The sequence below is a fragment of the Perna viridis genome, chromosome 4, assembly GCF_037379345.1.
Source record: "Perna viridis isolate PV_CMFRI_1.1 ecotype Kerala chromosome 4, ASM3737934v1, whole genome shotgun sequence".
Classification (NCBI taxonomy): Eukaryota; Metazoa; Mollusca; class Bivalvia; order Mytilida; family Mytilidae; genus Perna; species Perna viridis.
Window position 1 is genome coordinate 7,745,648 of NC_142448.1, and position 21,138 is coordinate 7,766,785.

Sequence of the window (21,138 nt, forward strand, 5' to 3'; positions counted from 1 at the left end):
ACCAGTCAGATGAACTTGAACTTGAACTTGAACGTATCTTGAATGGGTGTAGGCATTTTGTGTAGTCTAAATCCGAACCTGAACCGGAATTTCAGAACCTGAAATTTCCAGAAGTTGATTAAATATTTATCATCTACAGTGTTTGGCGTACTAAAATTAAACTATAGATATAGGGAAAGTCGTTTTTTTATATACAACCGACAAAATTGTTACAGAAAAACATATAACGGAAGATATTTGTGAAAATATTCAAACTCGATATTTTGTGTACCATATAATCTGTTCGCACAGTGATCAATAATCGAATTATATCTTATTGATATTAACGGAAAACTCACCGCGTTATATCCTAAAGCAGAATATTTTCCGTTTTGAATTATCTTGTTTAATGTAAACATCAAAAGGAACCCACCCCATTTCATTCTCAATGCAAATAATAATGATAAAAAATATAGATAAATAGATTAAGAATAAAGATAAATAAATTCTTTAACTATGTACGGAAAGGCATTGAACTTCTAGTATTTGATTTAAGATATTTTTTCTTCATTACAATTTTGTAGGTGTGTGCGTGTTTTTTTTTCTTTTTAATTTTATGAAATAGCATGCATCTTTTTTTGTAATTTAAACCACTCATCTGCACTTTGAACAGATGATTGCGCGGTCTGCAGAAAAGCTGCTTCGAAGACTCTTTTCTACACATCTGTACTGGTACTAGTTTTCACAATGATGTCGAAATAGTGTGACGCGGATTTCTGCTATCCAATAAATACACAGCTTAGTTAGTTAGAATTGAGGTTACCCATGCTATGGTCATGGCCTGTATGGTGTATTTCAATCAAAAATAACTTAGTTACGAATAGCTTTTTTTTCATTAACTATATAAATCCCTTTCAACAATGCAGAGACATCGACACGAACATTCGTTAGATGTATTTCTAGGTATATATTGCAATTAATATGTCAGTGATTTTTCATTCGATTTCGGATGGTATTAATCCGTTAAAATTTAATTTGTGCAAAAATATTTCGTTTTGTAGAAAGGCTCAATTGCTTTACGAATGAACTTATGGACTGACAACACAGTTTTTATCCGAGTATGATACTTGAGTTACACAAATACCGACCTATGATTAAATAAAAACTGTTTAATGCTAACAATCAGAAACCATAATGTAAAAAAAAAAGGAAAGTGCATTTCAAATATAAACTTCAAACACACAAACAATAAATGACTATATTTTCATTAAGACATGATATACAAAGAATTTTCCGTTCTGAAATTTTGGTTCGGGTTCGGGGTTAGGCTACACAAAATACCGACACCCATCTTGACCTTCAGTTTGTGACTTAGCAATTTTACCTGAGATAGCCAAGTAGAAGAAATTTAAAGGAAAGGAACGATAAAGGATGTTATTTGCCCAAAATTTAGCTGAAAATTAATCAATTAAATTGTGGATTTGAATATTTTAATCATGCTGGCGCACTGTCTTCCCGGCTATGTAGGTGGAAGCTCGAGCTTCCATATATTTCTGTCAACAACAAAAAATTAAGATAAAATAAAAAATAAAAAACAGTATCAATCGATTCCGATTGTGGTAATTTTGACCACAATGCGCAATGAACGTAGACTTTCATTAGAACACGAAGCTGACCTAGATTAGACTCATATTAAACTGTGTTTCATTTCGAGTATACTAGAGTAAATATTCTAGCTCTCTACTTACATTATTCAATTTAATGATCCAGTTATGAGAATTTTTCTAGGGTTAAATTTTAGGAATACAATAAGCCTTTGTACGACTGAGATAAAAAAACCTCAGTCACATCAGTTCTATGTCGAAAATATTCTATTCTAAACCCATGCAGATACTGTTTACCCTTATCCCAAATAAAAAAAAACCCCTTGTGACAGTGCATGTCAGTTCTGCATTCTTGATATAATTGCATGCATGTTTTGTGCGTTTAATTGAAGTCCAGAGTTCTATTTTGGTGAACCAGTAGACGTTATTTTCCTCTTCCATTATAATTATTCATTTAGCGTATAATAGTACATAGAGAGACCACAAAAAGGTATAAATGCTGGTAATTTCTTGACATAATTTTTGTCTCCAATTAACGAAAATCCGGAGCTCTTAGGGGAGCATGGACCAGTCGTACCGGTAGGGTAAACGTCCTCTGCTTTTCTAGAAACACCCACTGAGTTGCTCATGTAAAGTCAGGATAGACGAAAAAGGGAAGAAAACTATGACACATTGAACAAATCAGTTCTCATGGTGCAAATGGATACATGTAACAGTCCACGAGTTTATGATGATGACCATAAAACGTCTGTAGTGATGACTTCAATCTTGTAGCCTAAAAAACCCTGTTCAAGAACAGAAAAAAAAATGCTTGTTGTTTACCGATATTCAGATATTCTCTCAAATTTTGTACTTTTTGGTCACTTAAGGTCATATTTTTGGCGAGGAAATGGCGTCAACACCCAAGAAACAACTTCATATTTCGTGAATACGTTCATTATTACGCAGTTTATCATATGTGAAAATATAAAATTGTTTCTTGGGTGTGGACATAGTTTTCTAGAAGCAAATATGTAAAAAAAACCTAAAAAATTTACAATTCTCAGCAGTTTTTGCTAAATGATGTTGGCAAGTTATGGCAACATTATGACGCCATTGCAATGCACGAACTACCTAATGCAACAAATTACTATTTTTTTCTTATATTTATATATTTTACTATGCTATGTTATGTTATAACAGCAAAGTTGATATTTTTAAGCAATATTTATAGCAAAATGCCCCTACACTTTTTCAGACAAAATTTGAATAAAGAAAATAACCAACAGAAACAAAAATAGGACAGAAACGTTTTGTTGTAAATCAGCATATTATATATATACATGTGCATGTATAATTGAAAAAGAATAGATCTGGTGAAACAACAAATGCACCCTCGTATAACCCCCTATAAAAATAGTAAATTCTTACAGAGATCAGCAAAAGGTCTCCAACAAGTGCAAACAAACCTTCCAGTAAGCACTGGAAGGCCCTGACAACTAAAGTGACAAAATCCCCGAATTTGAATTTTTTGCATGAGTGGTGACGAAGAACAGGGAATGTAAAGAATCCCTGCGAGAAACCACTCATTTATCATTATGTTACTTTCCTTTGAATTCCTCTGAAAGTTTAATGTTCATTCTCTGTATCAATTTTTATTTTGATCATTTGTTCATCCTATAAAATGGTTTTGATGATATAGCCATGCCTGTTAATTTTAAAACCTAATTATTGTCTATCGTAATAAACACATTATATAGCTGAGAAAAATACATAGATGTATCAAGATAAGTCAAATTGTAAAACATTTTTGTACTTGTCAATCGTTAGATAATACTGGAATGAATCAAATTTGTTATTAATTAAGCCGTAAATTAGACCCATTAGCAAGCATCGGAAAAAGTAAAAACTTAAATGGGAAAGCATTGATTAAAATCTGCATAATGCAAAGAAATTGGGGATAATGTTCTTGTTTCCCAAGAGCTAAGTTTAATATGGATTACAAAGTGGTATTAGTCTTTTCCATTTCAAATAAAGGATCTATAATGATAGAATAAATGGAGATAATTGGATTCTTGAATAAAATCAGGAATAAGGATGCTGAAAGTATTGCCCACCAGGACGCTATGCGGGGGTAATATGCGATATTGGTTTTATAAAATCTTGAGCGATGCTCTATTAAAAATTAAGTGAAAAATCCAGTGAAATAACCCAAAAAAGCAAGTAAAGACTTACTTCATGTTGAAATAAAAAAAATATGAAGTTTGGTTTGGACAGTTTTTATTCGAAGATTAATGCTTCAAAATATTTTATGATTATCCCACGGGGTTACTGTCTGGTCCGGTCTGAAGAAACCGATTAGCAACGTTTTGAGAAGATGACATATCTCAAATGACAGATGTATCTAAGTGTACAAAATATATCTTGTTAGATTTTCTCCGACAGCAGCACCCAAGTATAGACTGAAATTGATTTTTGATTATAACCTTACATACAGTCAATTTGTGTGGGTAATTGGGAAACTTTCCTTAATAGACTGATTTCTGATAAGAACAATTTTGACATAACACGACGGCTTAACTCGAGTCGAGGGATTACTTCTTTTACATATTTTTACATACTTTTTACATACTTTTATTAACCCTTCGTTTTTTCATACACCTCTGGCATAAAGTTTCTGGTAAAATCTAACATAGACATTCTAATAAATTAAAGAAAATCGGTAAATTTAATAATGACACAAAACAAGAAGTAATATACACTATCAAGACAATAAAAAAAGGCATATGGCATCAAGTCTCCTAGAATGGTGTTCAACGCCCTAAACCATTCAGCTAGCTACATTAATCCAAAGAGGAGGAATGACCCGGCCAGCGAAAGCTATATTTTTATATAGCCTAGCTGGACGAGTGGTCTAGGGCGCTGGACTTTGGATAGTTCTGACTTTCTTAAATATCCATTTCGTTTATGCATTAAAACAGCTTCCTCGAAAAAGAACATAGACAAGAACTTTCACTCTCTATAACGATTTTTAAACATACATGTATATCTCGAAATAATCCCGATAAGAAGCTTACACAAAGACAACAAGTGGTGTAACTGTCAATCAGCCCACTGTAGAGGTTTTCAGTAAAGTTTCTAATGGTTCGTTAAATTCTTGGCATGGTTTACCAACACCTGAATATTTTATCATTGATGGATCAGGACTGTATTATAGCTTTACTTTAATTAATGATGAACTACTGCAAATTATTTATTTTTCTATTGTTTTCTGGTGGAACGCCAGTACAATATTGAACTTATATCTGCAGTTATCTGTTGACTCCAAGGCTAACAGATCTATTTTTCTGCTTGATGGAAAACCAGTATATGATATGAAACTGGATGGATTAAACAGTGTATTTTAGGGTCGAACTGAGTACAATTGCAGAGTTAGAAACAAGGTAAGAACTTCCTTCTTGCTTCGTTTACCTCCTTAAATTAATGATACAGCTGATGTAACTGTGTTTTAAGAATACATGTTACTATGACATGCATAAAACGCATATATGTGCCCAGTTTGTGGATGCAGGATGCAGAACAACGATTATTTAATTGTTTTAATTGCTTCCTGTTTCTACGACAATAGGCGATTTCCGTTTTTCGCAGCCACCAAAGTATCACAGAATTTCTGTTTCCAACAATCTCTTGTGAGAAATAGTTAAATGAAAGCAAAATTCTGAATAAAGTACAGGATGATTGTTTATAATTTTAAAACATCTCTTGAGTTGATTATATAATTTGAAAATGGAATACAGGAAGAGGAAGATAGTCCAATCAGCTGCTTTTCAATTCGCCATATTTTAGAGAAAGTATTAAAGTAAGAAGTTTCCAAGTCAACATTTTTGGACTAAAAAACACTTTGACTGATTTATTTTACACATAAAGTTGTGAACTGTTTTTTTTTTATCGTTAATAAGAACCGAAATAAAAAAAAACCTTACATTTCCATTATTTATCCTGTATAGCCAGCCCAGAACTTATTTTACATAAAAAAAATAACCCATTCAGTAGTTGAAATAGCCACAAAAGTGGCAAAGGATATTGGGCAAACACAACTAAATCATTTTAAAAATGGACCATGGCAGTACAATCCAGAGAAAATACATGTATTTTTTCTGATATTTTTTATTGTTTATTACTTGACTTGAACAACTTCTCCATTTTTAAATAAATAGCCAGAAATTAAAAAGAAAAACAACAACGATTAATAAGGATAAAATCGGAGAACATAAAAACTCTTTGACTTACCTAGCATTAAACTTTATTCCTTTGACATAACCGTAACTTGTGTTATTGTATCTTTATAGAGGTTAACGAACTAGATAATGTTTATCCAGTCGGTCATTTACCCTAGATCAAGTATTAAATGCAGTGGAAGGACATTTTCAAAGTCGTTTGTCAACTATAATTTATTATTATACACCTGTTCATTTCAGACGGACGGCCGGACAAGGTGATGTTCGTTTTTGAGTTCACTTTTTTCTCATATTTAACTTACGATTTGTCTTTGTATGTTGCCTTTTTGTTTTGTTGTTTCGGGCGTTATTTTATCTTCCCATTGTTTATACATTCTTTATTACCACATCTTCACTAGTACTACCATGCTTTCATATAATACATGGTGCTTGAGTTGGTTTATAACGGACTTCATATGGGTTGTTTATTTTTCTTTCTTAATGATCAAACAAACCTAATATGTGACGTGTTGAAAACCTCTAACGTCATATGAAAATATGAAAATGATCACCATAACGTATGTGATCCGTTTGATACTGGGCAAGAAATGGTCAATATTTAGTATCAGGGTAAAATCAAAGACTGAAGTCTTCAAAGTCGCTAATCGTCAAATATTCACGGAGCCAAAGTTCTCTGTCACTGATTTTGGCTTAGTTTCAACATCCGAAATGACACGAATGCGATATGCTCCCTCTACAGATGAATGATTTTGACCTCCAGAAAGTGTTTAGTCACAAACACCTGGGTGTTTTTTTCTCTGATGACGGTTCTTGGTTCGCCCATATTGAGTATATCATTAACAAGTACTATCTTTAAAAAAAAAAGACAGCCGACGCAGAAAAAATTTGTCCTTTTTTACTTCTAAGTTTCTACATTTCTTTCAAGGAAATAACACATGGCACGCAATTTTTAAGGTTCTGATAAAGATTTTTCGAACGCAATTCCAAATTTTCGATTAAGATTTTTCGAATGCCACTAAGTTATTGGCATTTGACCAATCGGGAAAAAAAGAATTGCGACTAGGTGACTTACGTTTCCATAGAAGAGCGTCCTTAAGGTCAAAGGGTAAAAAGCGAAGCTAATACCGACTGCGTCGGAAAAAGCTTACACCAGGATCAATTTTCTTCAACGTGTCCGATTGATTCTCGAGCGGTAAATTTACTCTTGGGAAAATGTATGTTTCGTTTATTAGACGGGGATATCGTATGGGACAATGGTCTTCAAATTTTGATTTCGAAGGAGTCTAGATAGAAGCGATGCGTATCGTTACTGGTGGCACGAAGTTAACACCACTAGAAAATATATATTGAAACCGGATGGGAAAACCTCGTTGGAAAGTAAACGATTTGTAGATTAACATTAGTTTCGTATGTTTTTTTTATCTAATGCATTTCATCATATTTCTTCTGTTATCTTCCTTTTCACATATTGTTTTTCTATTTCACTATTGCATAAATATATGTAAAACGAACGTATTTAGATCATGTTGATTCAATGTGCTAATATTTGTCATATGATACGAGACGGATTAACATAAGCTTAGGGTTCTTTCCGAATCCTTATGATGTATTACTGTTGTATTAACTATAATTGGTGAATTTGAAGAAAAAAAATATGTATGTGTTTAAACTAAAATTCGAATTATGCATATGCATAAACAATCTAGCACATGCAAAATTCGCTTTAGGCATATAATGCATAAATCGAATTAAGCATACATTGTATACTAAAATGCTTATTATGACCCTAATACCGCACCATAATTGTAAATATAATGCAAAAAGGTAAATTGGCACATTGAATCTAGTCGTTTATTTTTGTTTTTGTTTGTTGTTGTTTTTTTTTTTTTATAAATGTATTCCTTTTGGACTCAAGTTATATAATTGGACATATCATGTTTTGTCTGAATGCAGTTGAATCGAAGCTTCGTTTGAGGTCTTAAAAATAAAACAATAGGTTGTCGCACCTCGAATTAATTTTGGCAATAATTATGCTGATTATACATCAACATTTCGTATGTGTCGAGACAAATAAAAACAAGGAAAAGAAATACTAAATGTAGTACTACATTACCAAATGTCCGCCATACGTATCGAACAATGTTGTTACTACTTGGAAAAGCATTAACACACCATCACGATAAATCGTCCTTTCACTGACAGTTTGTTTAATAATTTGACATAGAAATAAATTGGCCTTTATCATGTTTCCTTACAATTGTCGGTCTTCGTTATTGTAAATAACTTCATTTAATTGGTAAAACCCATTTGCAAGTGGAACTTGGTAAATATGTATGGTGTATAAATAGGTGGATATCGAGATAAGTCATGAAGGTTGTTTTACTTTGGAAAAATACATACAATAGTAAATTACTCATATGTAAATAAATACCATTCATTTCTAAGTCATTCAAATAGCAATTGTGTGTTATTGTGTTAGAGATAAAGTGATACCTGTGGCCCCATCCAAATAGTTTCCTCAACATCTTTTGGGGCGGTCTTAAATCAGTTACATCTAGCTTTTGTCAATCTTGTGCGATTTTGACTTTTTTAACCGGTAAACTGGTTTTATGAACCAGTTAGCCTTAAAGATGACATCCAAGTGTGGGAAATTGCTTACCGTTCATTTAGTGCCAGTTTGGTCATTTTTGCTATTTTTTTAGACCCTGTTTGTGTTGTTGCACTTTTCGACGCATTACTAGTTTCCCAATTCTCCTCAATTTAAAAGAAACAATAAAATATTATAAGCTAAACATATCAATGGAATACATGGAATTCATTAAAATGTTAGATATTTTACTTATAATAGTCAACAGTACGAGGGCTACAACATCGCAATAACAGTTGTGTCCCTAGACAATTTCACTTACTGACAACTCATGATATTAATTAAAAGGCATTGAGTTAACATGATTTGCAGTATTACAGGCAGACTTTTAAACACAACGTGCAAATAAGTCATTGTAAAGAAGAAAGGATAAGTTTGACTTCTGGGAAATCTGTGACAGTCTATCAGTGCTAGCGACTCACGCTGCCAACACAATGCATATATCGACCGCTATATTTTAACTTTACTCTAGTGTTGCAAGTTTTTTCTGTGAACACATCAAACTGGAGAATTCAATTACATCAAATTCTCATAAAATAGCCATCTTAATTCCCCATTGGAAATGATCTTCGGTTTTAGAAGTAATAGTGCCTCTATTCGATCAATATATATGATAGTATAGCACGCATTTATTCCCCTCAGTGGGATCTAACAATCATCACCATACAAAACATTCTAAACTTTCTATCACCTTCGGTATTGCTTTGCCGAAAACAAATCAGTTTATTTGCGTAAGAATGCCAGTTGAATTGCCGTTCAATTGAATTCGGGAGATTACATTGAAGACATAAAACATATGAGAAGAGATCGTTTAACTGTCACTAAGAGGAATGTAGTGATGCAAAACAGCTCAGGACTTGGATTATTTGTGGACCAGTTCAAAGTTTGACTGTTCGAAACTGTTTTCTGAAAATTTCGCCCATTTGATGCTTTATTACATCGTTTCAGGTACATGATGGACCTAGTCTCCGGGACAATTTTACTTCTGGTGACCATGGCAAGCTGCACTGGTAAGTCTTATAAATGTGTAATAAAGATTAGCTCTCTTTAGTGCATCTACTTTTTTTCATCTATTTTATAGCGTAACTTTTTTGTACTAAGGAAATGAAAAAGAATAAGCGATATTTTGTCCTGCTTTTGTGAGTATATATTTATCTATGTATACATGTAATAATGTCACTTCCGGTTTGTTGGGAAGTTCATTGCCAGAGCTTTGGTTTTTTCTGTGTTATATCTTGTTTTGCCTTTGTACAGTTTTTTGTCTGATCTATTTCATTCAGTTGTTTTTTGTGTTCACATTTATCCCATGTTTTGGGAATTTGACGTATATGAATTATCCCAACGCTGACACTTCGGTATTTTTTGTCGATAAATAATTATAATTAAACCAAGTCCTTCATATGATGCATTGTCCTATTAAGCAAAATATATTAATTACTGGTAGATTAATTGATTTCCAGGGCACTTGGATATTTTTGTAAATAAGTATGTAAGACTCAGATTCATGTCCGATTCCACAAAGGTGTCTGATTTCACAAACAAGCTTGATTATATTGTGACGCCAATTCAAGTCTTAAAAATTGTAAAACATCTTACATGCTTTTATGACGCGGTCACTTTCACAAACATGTCCAATTCGATCGCACAAGCTTTTCCGATTTACAAATATCTTCCCAAACCGTTTATGTTCGTTTGTGAATTTGTTTAAGCCTGGAGGAGAGGATATATCCTTGATATCTTCACCATACATGTGTGTGACCAGTACATATATCCATAGCATCGGAGTTTGTATTCCCAAGTTTTCCTCATAGCACTTGCACACTTAACTAAACAATCTGCAGACGCTTACATACTTGTGGATACTCGTGAATTCTTAAGCCATAATTTGAAATTAAATGCTTAATTTTTTATATGTTTGTTCCTTTTCTATAGTGCAGGGACAACTATTTAACCGTAAAACAGAAATAACTTTGTCTTATAAACACAATCAACCACTATATTCTGGTTCTTTATGGATGCAATTCCTGTTAAAATAATTCCTACGACCGAGAAACTAATGAAGGAATGTTCCGACTGCATGACATCGCTAAATTTTATGTTGACGTCTCTCCTGTCCTTTTGAACACCCGACGCTGTTTATTTTTACATATTTATTACAACGATGTATTATCGGGCACGTTTGTGAAATCGGACATGTTTGTGGAGCCGGACACTTTTTGAGTCTACAAGTATATAAAATTGTTATTTCTAACATTTGAAACCATTAAATTTGATATTTCACTAAATACTAAACCCTTGTGCACGCTGCGCATCATAAAACATAGATCAGACTATATAGGCTGTGCATGACTAATATTTTATTCGGATATGTTATGAAAAGCAAATTCTCTAAACAAATTTAATCCCATTATACACCAATTTAGATTTTGTCATCCCAACTCTTTATGTTCTATGATTGTTACACGCGATCAGACACTTCCTTGTAGAACAGCTCAAATAAATAAGATACGAAAGTCAATGATCTCCTTAATATAGAGTCGTTAATATGGAAAGAAAACAAAACTACAATGCTCCGTAATGTTGAAACTTATTTGTCTGTATTGGATTTAGAAAAAAGGTATTGGCGTGCCTTTACAAACCTCTCTTTACACTGAAGAAATATCGACATTCCTAGGAAAATTTACATGTACTTACGAGAGGACCTATACATTTCCCACACATACTCAGGTCAACATCTCACGAAGTTGGGTTTCAAGCACAGTTTCTTGAGATCACATAATTTTAAGAAGAAGAAACTGTAACAGGTGTGATAAAGGAGGATCGTTCACTAAATGAACATAAATACACTTAGCTTGAAAAAAAAACATATAACAGTTAAATGTATGATAAAAGTAAAGATCTCTTGGCACCAGTTTTTGTATAGCTATTGATTTTGCATTTAATTTAACACATTAATGTCGAGATTCTGGTTTTTGATGTTACATAATTTCTTTTTATATGCATTTCCCAAATTTCGATAACACAGTTATCTAATGATATCTGCAAACACGTATAATGACAAAAGTGCTTTCAGACTTTTACAAATATACATACTGTATCTGAAGCATAATCTGTATATACCAGTTTGAACATCCCACAGGATGCAATTGTTGCATGCGATCAGAAAATTTCATCCATATAACAGACCAATGATTTCTCATATTTGGATGCCTAACTTAAAGAACATTTTTTTTGAGAAATTGAAAGCTTGTAACTCCATGAAAATGAATATTTTGAGAGAACTCGATATAGTTCAGACAAGATTAAAGACTAATAATATTAGTATTGAAAAAGAATCTTCCTTTTTATTACAAAATAATACCGAACACATATCAATACAATGTATAAAGAAACAATACAATTAATCGCGATGTTACAGCTAGACGGACAATACAGTCTATATGATCTCAAAGAACGGTTATTTCCCACACCCGGAATGCTTCAACTAGTAACTGAAACGACAAATATACAGATTAAGTAAAACTGGCTTTACACTTTACCCTAAAAAAACCACTCAAAACCACACATGATTAAAAATAGCTTGATGATTCTGAAATAAGATAGGCATGGTAGATGCGGCGGGATTTGACTAGTTTGATGGGACCCCCCACAACCCCACACACTCCTCCCAAGACCCCACCTCCAACATATGCAGACAACAAATCCACAATAATGGTCGATAAAAGTTAATTCAGAAGAAGACTGAGTCAAATGTAAAACGACAATCAATGCATAAAACAAGAAACACCGATCAATTACTCATTGACATCGGGAGGTTTTTGAAATAAATCGCGGAAACTCCATTTTATTATTGTTTTACCACGGGCTGGCCATTTATTTCGCAATGTTTCAGCCCGAGCGATAGCGAGGAGTTAAATAAGAACATAGATGGCCAGGTCGTGGTAAAATAATGATAAAATTGAGTTTCCATGATTTATTTCGATTCAAATAGGACTGGTTTCTTCATATTGTTGAATAGACACAGTCTTTGACGTACGTCATATCTTTATCACTTTTTTACCATGAATGTGGTCTAAAGAGCTTTGTAGCACGTCTTATCAGAATGTGAAGTATATATAGTACACCAATAATAATCCTTTCTCAATTATGGTTTACATAATGATATTAACTGGTAAATGAAGCGTAAGCTAACCTGAAAGTTATTCATATCGCACAACTTTGCAAAAATATAATAAATCTTAAATAACTACACTGGGCTTAAAGATTAAAAGTGTTTTGAATACAAAAAAGTATACTGGGAGTATGAATAAGGTACGTGTTTTGAATGGATTGGTAGCATGAACAAGGAAAATTATAGGGTGGCATATCATATTTCTCAATTTGTTTTTTTCCTCAAATATACTCAATACATCTAGAAAACAACTGAGCAGATATTTAAATTTATCCTGACGCATCTGTGACGTAGATAATTTTTTACTGCTTATACAAGAAAAAAGTGCTGAAAAATTTTCCTGCCATTTTTCCATTGTGCATTTCTACTAAATTTGACCTATAATATCCTCAGAAGGCAAATTTTACAAACACTTTGATGGTTATTTCTGATCGGGTATAAATACTTGGTTAATGCAAGAAAATCTCTGTGTTTTTTTCCTTTATGTGCCACACCTTATACATATTTTGCCTGATTCTTAGACGGAGGTGTAATTAAATAATTTTCAATGATAGAACTTATTTTCCTCCTGTTAAGATAAACTTATTTGATCTAAAATGAACTATTAGGGTAGTAGTTAAAAATCATTATCAATATCATTATTGGGTACTCGAGTATTTTAACATCACATATAATTTCGATTTTTAATTGGGATGTAAAATTGATAATAACATTCTTAATATCTTCATCTACAGGTCGATTTCGACATTGTCGAAACCAACGATCGGGGATTACAGGTTATGTTGTAGAGCTAACAGAAGAGGAAAGACTTATTAAGCATATCCTTAAATGGTATGAATACCGTGGTAAATACAGTCGTCCGCTGGCTAAGTACCAGGATAGGATGACAGTCAAGTTTGGTTTACAGCTCATACAGATTATAGACCTGGACGAAAAAGAACAAATTCTGACAATAAATGTGTGGGTAGATCACGTAAGTAAAGGTTATATAATGGTGTACAATGTATGTGATAAATCTTTTATCAGATTTATGCATTTTGTCTAACCGATGCGGAAGTATTTTTATTACATTTTTCACTAATCTCTTGACAACTAGATTTGTCTTAATTAATTCATTGCCATTTGCGCAGCATTCTAAAGCATATCAAATAAATAGTAAGTGCATCTTGTTGATAAATTTGTGAGCTTAAAACAGAATTTCAGAGTCGTCTATTTTAGATTCTTCCCGAAACTAAGACCATACAAAGCATAGCTTGACAAATGATAAGTATAGGAAATCTCGTTTGCATTTATGGAAGAGAGCAGTGTCCTTTAAAAATGCTGAATATTAGTTAGAAATAGTGAGAACAGCAGGTTACGACTTGTGCTTTATTTAAAGAGTAACATAACAATCTTGGCTATTAGTATTTTATTCTGATTATAAGTTATAATTGCTTTTTACCACAATGAAATTATCGTATATAATTATTTCATGGTCGTTATTGTTATATTTGCATCATGTTCCCTTATTTATACATTTGGTACTGCTTTTTCTTCTGTAATGATCTAAAGCTTTTATGCATAATGCTCTTTCTCTTTTGAAGCTGTGGGAGGACAGATATTTGAAATGGAACGAATCAGAATACAAAGGGGTTAAGGAGGTCCATCTACCACCAAATAAAATATGGACACCAGACATTAAACTTTACAATTAGTAAGTTAATTTGATTTGACATTAGCTTCCATGATGAAAGTAATATGCAAGGGAACAATCAATCAGAAACTGAAAGAAAGTAATGCGTAGATTCTAGATATCATATAACATGATTAAGAAAATAATGTGAATCATTCAGAACAAATATGTACAAGACATTAGGTAAGAGTAGGGCAAAATTCGTTGCCTTACCCACCTGACAATTTATTTTCGCTGAAAATGATCTTCCCTCTTCGAATCGAAGAACTGTTGATAGAACTTCATTAAAATGTTCCCTTTAAGTTCTACCTTTATTGGCATAGCATTTTAACTCAGTTTCAAATATACAGAAGAAGATGTTTACAAAATGCCCGAATTTTTAATCGACAACATATTTGTCCAGTGTGGTGGACGCATTTTTCAACAAACGGTCGGCATTCCAATGGAAACAAATTGTGCTCCTCTACTTGCTGACCTATTTCTTCACTCTTATGAGGCTGACTTTATAGCTGATCTGATCCGAAAGAAAGAATATCGTTCAGCTAGATCTTTTAATCTCAGTTTCCGCTATATAGATGACGTATTATCTTTAAACAATCCTAATTTCGGGGATCTACCCCAAAGAACTTGAGATAAAGGATACCACAGACACTGTGAAGTCAGCCTCATATCTTTACCTACACTTAGAAATCGATGGTAAAGGAAAACTATTGACCAAACTTTACGACAAATGTGATGACTTTTCATTCAGAATTGTCAACTTTCCTTTCGTCTACCCCGGACTTGACTTTTAATGAGCAACTCGACATTTCTATTTCTTTTGTTCATAAGACGAGAAATCATTGATATTTAAAGAAACTTTGTCGAAGTAAATAAATTGAAATAAATAAAACAAATTTTGCAAACAAGAATTGTTTCCCATTTGGGGAGGGAGTTTACATTTTTAGATCAACGCCTGGGTTTTTGTCATGAAGTTTAATAAATCTTTGCAAGTACATTTGATTGGTCTCAGGTGTGTTGTTGGCCAATCACAGTTGATGAAGCCTTCTTGTTATTACTTGACCGAGTTACGAACTTTCATGACGTAATTTAAGTTGTTTTTTTAATAGTCGATCAAATAATACAATTTCAAACTTAATCAAACAAATGTGTAAAAGTTTTGTTTTTTCATTTGAATTCCTGATACGCAAGATGCAAACATGTCAGCTGAGTAATCAATTTTAAGTTCTGAAATGCTATCATCTAGAGACTTTTTGGCAGCTCTTTGATCAGCAGGATACAACTTGTAAATTCTTCAGTCAAAATTCATCATTTTAAACAAATTGAAGGATTAGCATCACGAAGCGGGTTTTCTGCATCTTACAGCCTGTAACACTATTTAATAGGAGGATCATTCTAGTTTCGCTTTGCACGATGTAAAAGTTAATGGGATAACCATTCGATGTATATAAGTTTCTACAACGAAAATATAAAACAAACACTAATTTAATTGACGACATTGAATGAGCTAAAAACGACATTTTAACAGCTTTTATGTTGGCCTTCTATGTTTGTCCAAAATGTTAAGCAGCACAGTTTGAATAGTAAATTGATGGATAGAACGAACAATAAATCCCTGTCAAAATAACTACCAAACAAGTAAGCGAAATGTACAGTCAATTAAATTTTGATAGTTGTTACAATTTTCCTGCTTTTGCTGTTTTATCAACTACAATGATTAGTGGCAAAATTTACACTTTGTTAAATTGCAAAGATAGTAACTATATTTTGCATATATTGGTATGTGTACATATATTTTAAGGAGTAACCCTCATCAGCAGCATTATAACCAAAGTCTTTGAAAGTTCAAGATAAAATATAAAATATATACATTATTGTAGTTACCATTGATATCAAAGTTTAAATAACGACCGATATACCCGTTATTTTGCACCTTCGAACGACATAACACATCAAGTAAAACATATAACAAAAGAACGATATATTTTCAATAACTCAATGGTTATGAAGTTTAACGAGTGACTGAAATTATATCAAAATCTAAAACAATAAATTCCAAAGTGTCATGTGTTTTTTGTTTTAGTGCTGACGAGAGACTTAGTGAATACAAGGATGCTTTATGTATTGTTAACAGTAGTGGATTTGTCACTTGGTTGCCTCAAGCTGTATTCAAAAGCCAGTGTGATATTGATGTAGGAACATACCCATTTGATAAACAAAACTGCACTTTGAAATTTGGATCTTGGACATACAACGGTCTTCAACTTGATTTACAATTCAAAAGTGGACCCGCGTTCACCATGGATGATTTTACTCCAAGTAATGTGTGGGAAGTTATAGCTGTTCCAGCAATTCGAAATGAGAAAAATTATGCTTGTTGTTCATATCCTTTCATAGATTTAACTTTTCAGTTGGTGATACGACGGAGGGCAACGTTTTATGCCAATATTCTTATTTTGCCTTGTGTGTTATTGACTTCATTAACTTTAGTATTATTTTGGATTCCACCCGAGTCGCCGGCGAAAATGATGCTTGGTTTGTATAGTATAGTTGAGTTATAATGCTATTAAACTGGACAATTTCAACTGTTAAATTGATTCATATGACTCGCTTCATATTTTATATATATTTACCAAAATGTCACCATGGTGATAGACCATAGAATTAAGACTGTACAAGCGAAGGTTAAGAACTCGAATAAAAAATAAAGCCAACTACAATAAATTAATACACAAATATTAATATTTAAATCGGTAACTGAAAATAAAAGGGATAAATGTATACGTTTTAAATAACATTATGCCTAAAATTTTGGAATACTTGTATACAATATTTAATCCATTTCTAAATAGGTATGAGCATTTTCATGGCGTTTTTCATACTGATGTTGCTGTTTGAAGCGAACATTCCACCTGCAGCAGAACGTATTCCAATTCTAGGTGAGATAGTGTATCAAACATTTCAACGAAGATAAAATTTTATACTTGGGACTTTAACCTTAATTATATACATTATCAACATTGTTTACACTATGTCGTTTCAATGTTTTCTATACTCAAGAAATGTAATTGATCTAAGAGTAACCAAGGGAACCAAGGTTATATCGGTAATCAAAAGAATGCAGTCCCAGACCTGACATGGAAAACAGACATACACAACAAAGAACACAAAGCAACTAAAATCATACATACAAAGCAAGAAAAGAAAATGAGCAACTCGGACTCCATTAAAAGCTAGGAACATGGACCAGGTGCACCGGTAGGATAAGCGTCATCTGCTTTTCTAGAAACACCCGCCGAGTTGCTCATAAAAAGTCAAGTCCGGGGTAGACAAACGAGAAAAGGAAAACTATGACCCGTCGAACAAATCAGCTTTGGTGCAGATGGATACACCATAACGATGCACGAGTTCATGATGACTTCAATCTTGTAGCAACATAATCTTGTTCCAGAAGCCTATTTGTTAGAGTTCTAACGCGATACAAAAAGTCTGCGTCGTTTCGGCAAGCTCCGGCATAACGTATGAATGGTGATACGAACACTCCATACGCAGGTGCTGTAGGGATGTTGCCACAGATGAAAGGAAAGTTGACAAATCTGAATGAATGAAAAGTTATCACGTTTGTCGTAAAGTTTGTTCAATAGTTCTCCTTTACCATCGATTTCTAAGTAATGAATGTAATATATTTTTGTTATGAAGAAATAAACCTTAGTCTCGTGGTGCACATTTAATAACCTCACATGTAAACCGATGGCCATTAAATCAAATATTAGCAGACAAATATCAAATTCAATTTTACAATAAAAGTTTAAATCAACAAAAAGAATAAGTAAATTTTTGTCATATAACAAAGTTATGTCTATCAGATGATAAACAATTTTTACTTCATTCAGAAAACGTGGATTTTTTTTACCTAAGTTTATATCAAAATAACATAAGAGAGAAGGAAAATGTCTTAAAGCTTATAAAACTAATAAGCAAACGAACACTCAAGACGTAGAAAATGAAACTGTCTTTATCAATAAAGACGGACAAAACATATTTATACAACAAAATTTTTTAAACTGTACACGTCGGTATATTTGACATTTGCTTTAATTTTTTATTTCAGGAACTTACTACTGTCTGAACATGGTTCTTATAACACTATCATCATTTCTCAATGTTTTTGTTGTTAACATGACTTTTTTCGGAGCCAGAGCACCTGTTCCATATGCTGTCAAAAAGGTATGTTATCTTCTAATAGAACATGCCGCGATTGAAATATGTCGTAATAGGCTTCCCAACGATATGATATTATATCCTTCGATCATTTAAGACACTACTATGAAACATCATGAAACAAATGTAAAATAAAACCTTGTATTATAAATAAATGTATTTATACTTCGTTCATCAACAGTATATCTTAGAACAGATTAGACCCTAGTACAGACAGAGCACTTCAAAATTGCTTCTTTTAAACAGATGCTAAAGAGCGAAAGAGGAGACATTACTGATAATGTTAACAAATAGTCTTGAGATGTATCATTTATTTTATCCGATCTTTTAATCAGTGGCAATGTGTCGTAAGGTAATATTTGTGAAAAAATAAGGTTTCAAATTGTAAAACAAACAAAACAAAACAAAAACAAATTGTAGCTTTATGTCTTCGACAAAACAATGCATTAGTCATCATATTGTTGAATAAAGGCCTTTAAAGTCTAATAAAGTAACATTTTGAAAAAAGTATATATAGTTTATCTTTCTTGAAATAATGATTTCTATTTACAGGTTATGTTTTCCTGTGTGGCAAGAATGTTGTGTATGCAGAACTTAGTATTACCCTTTACCACTGACGGTCCTCCGTCTAAATCTCAATACAAGGGAGTCAATAGTAACCATAGGTGGTCTAATGACTGGCGAGGCTCGAACGAGTGTCTCCTTACAGACCAAACTGATATTACAGAAAATCATACACAGTTAGCTCAAATACGTTCTAAACTTGTAGAAATACGAAATTTTCTCAAGTTTTACAAAGAAAGATTAGAAGAAAAAGACAGGAAGGAAAAAGTGACGAAAGAATGGAAAGCTTTGGCTTTAGTGTTTGACAGGATTTTCTTTCTTCTGTATCTAACAACAATTGTGGGATCTTTCTCTGTTGTTATACCTTTCATATTTAATAGTTGATGTTTGTTATGGCGGGTCCTCCAGGGAAACAGAGCATATTCAGGTAATGTATATGTTCATCTATTCTTTGTAAAAAGCCATTACTGCTAAGAGATATTAATAATGTTTAATCAAGTAGTAATATTAATTAATTTGAAATTTCTAATACCACGAATTCATAAACTACAAAAGAATACGTCAATATACTTAAACATAATCACGAGACAAAGTAGATAAAACTTCGACACCTTCAATTTAAGAACAAAATGTTTTTATAGGGATTACAAAGCAAACAGTGCCCATAAAAGCTCTCAAGGCAGCACTTTATTGTCAGCAAAACATGTAGTAGTAGTAGTAGTGGTAAGTATATTCTTGGTCTACATTGTAAGTTTTATTCAAAATCAGTATTGGCTTAAATTTTCACCTATTAAAATGTTTTTGAAATGTATTGAAACTTAAAGTTTCAAACAGAAGTTCCCGTAAAGGACAATATATCTTATGCAAATAAACATTTATTTACAACTTTGCTATTAAGTACTTAAATACTAATAACTATAAAAGTCTTCTCATTTTGTGCTGAGTAGAAACTCTTGACTAGTTAAGTTTCAATATTTATTTTAAAAAATCATACAGGAGGTGATTCATGCTTGTCAGAAACCACCAATTTTACTTTTATTTCTATTCAGAATCAAGTACAGACCACATAACCAGTCATAGTTTTTTCATTTGGGTGTTGCGTTTTTGAGAAAAAATATACAGATTGTAGATGAAATTAGCACCTTGCAATATATAGTTATCGTTATCGATTTGGTTGATTTTATTTGGTGATAAATGTGTGATTTTCTCAAAAGTACAGATCTGAATATGGAAAGGACAACAGACATGTATTGCGTAAAAATGTAGCATAAGTAGATTGAAAAAGCATTGATAGTTCGGTGGGTTTTACTTCACCATGAATCACTTTAATATGGACAGCGTCTGAATTTTATATATGGACTGGTAATTAAAACTACATTTAAGCATGATATCTTACAATATTTACTAAAAATTAAAAAAATTAAAAGTAAGAAATAAAAAAAAAAAAATAAAATAAAAAAAAAAAAAAAAACAATAAAAAAAAATGAATGAATAATGTGTAATACAGAATATTCCAAGTTGACTTAATCAGTATTATCTTTTTAAATGTTTTGACAATGAATTTTGATGTAAACTTTAATATTTTCTTTCAGATTAGACTGCATCTTGTCATTATCACAGACAATGCACATACAGGCTGACGAGAGTAAATCCAATTTTATTTATTGTTTTCATTATGACTGCATTTTTTTTTTAAAGACACGGAGTTTTATTCGAATGCTGCTTATATATTAAAGTCAGTTTTGTGAAATTACTTTTCTATTCTTGAGTACGTTTTTATAATGCATCTATTGCACGTACACTAGAAAACGAAGTCCTTAAAAAAAAACAAAAAACAAAACTTAACAAAAAAAAAACAAAAACAAAAACAAAAATACACAGACAAATTAAAACGAAACGAAAACTTTAAATATACATGACCGTATCAATATAGAAAGTACTTCAAATTTATTCGAATGTTATTTTCAAATTTGACACCTAGGGGAACCTAGTTCAGCGGATATTTGATTTTCGGCGTGTCTTCTATCTGCATGCGTTATTCTCTTGGGTAGCGTAGTAGGCAG

At 32.4% G+C, this 21,138-nt stretch overlaps 1 protein-coding gene across 4 annotated transcripts; it reads left to right on the forward strand.

Moving 5' to 3' along the window:
• The first annotated feature begins 1,332 nt into the window (after positions 1–1,332).
• Positions 1,333–21,085, forward strand: LOC148618708 (neuronal acetylcholine receptor subunit beta-3-like). Of its 4 annotated transcripts, none has more exons than XM_088577872.1 (11): positions 1,333–5,005; positions 6,041–6,057; positions 9,396–9,457; positions 13,353–13,591; positions 14,202–14,311; positions 16,374–16,825; positions 17,143–17,229; positions 18,402–18,517; positions 19,064–19,502; positions 19,717–20,437; positions 20,668–21,085. In XM_088577872.1, exons 3-9 carry the CDS (start codon positions 9,400–9,402, stop codon positions 19,457–19,459), a joined length of 1,458 nt encoding a protein of 485 aa, XP_088433998.1. In that variant the 5' UTR covers positions 1,333–5,005; positions 6,041–6,057; positions 9,396–9,399; the 3' UTR covers positions 19,460–19,502; positions 19,717–20,437; positions 20,668–21,085. The 4 variants fall into 4 exon arrangements, with proteins under 4 accessions (XP_088433998.1, XP_088433997.1, XP_088433995.1 ...); XM_088577871.1 differs by lacking the exon at positions 6,041–6,057 and having other exon boundaries at positions 19,717–19,798; positions 20,125–20,437; XM_088577869.1 differs by lacking the exon at positions 6,041–6,057.
• Positions 21,086–21,138: the final 53 nt, after the last annotated feature.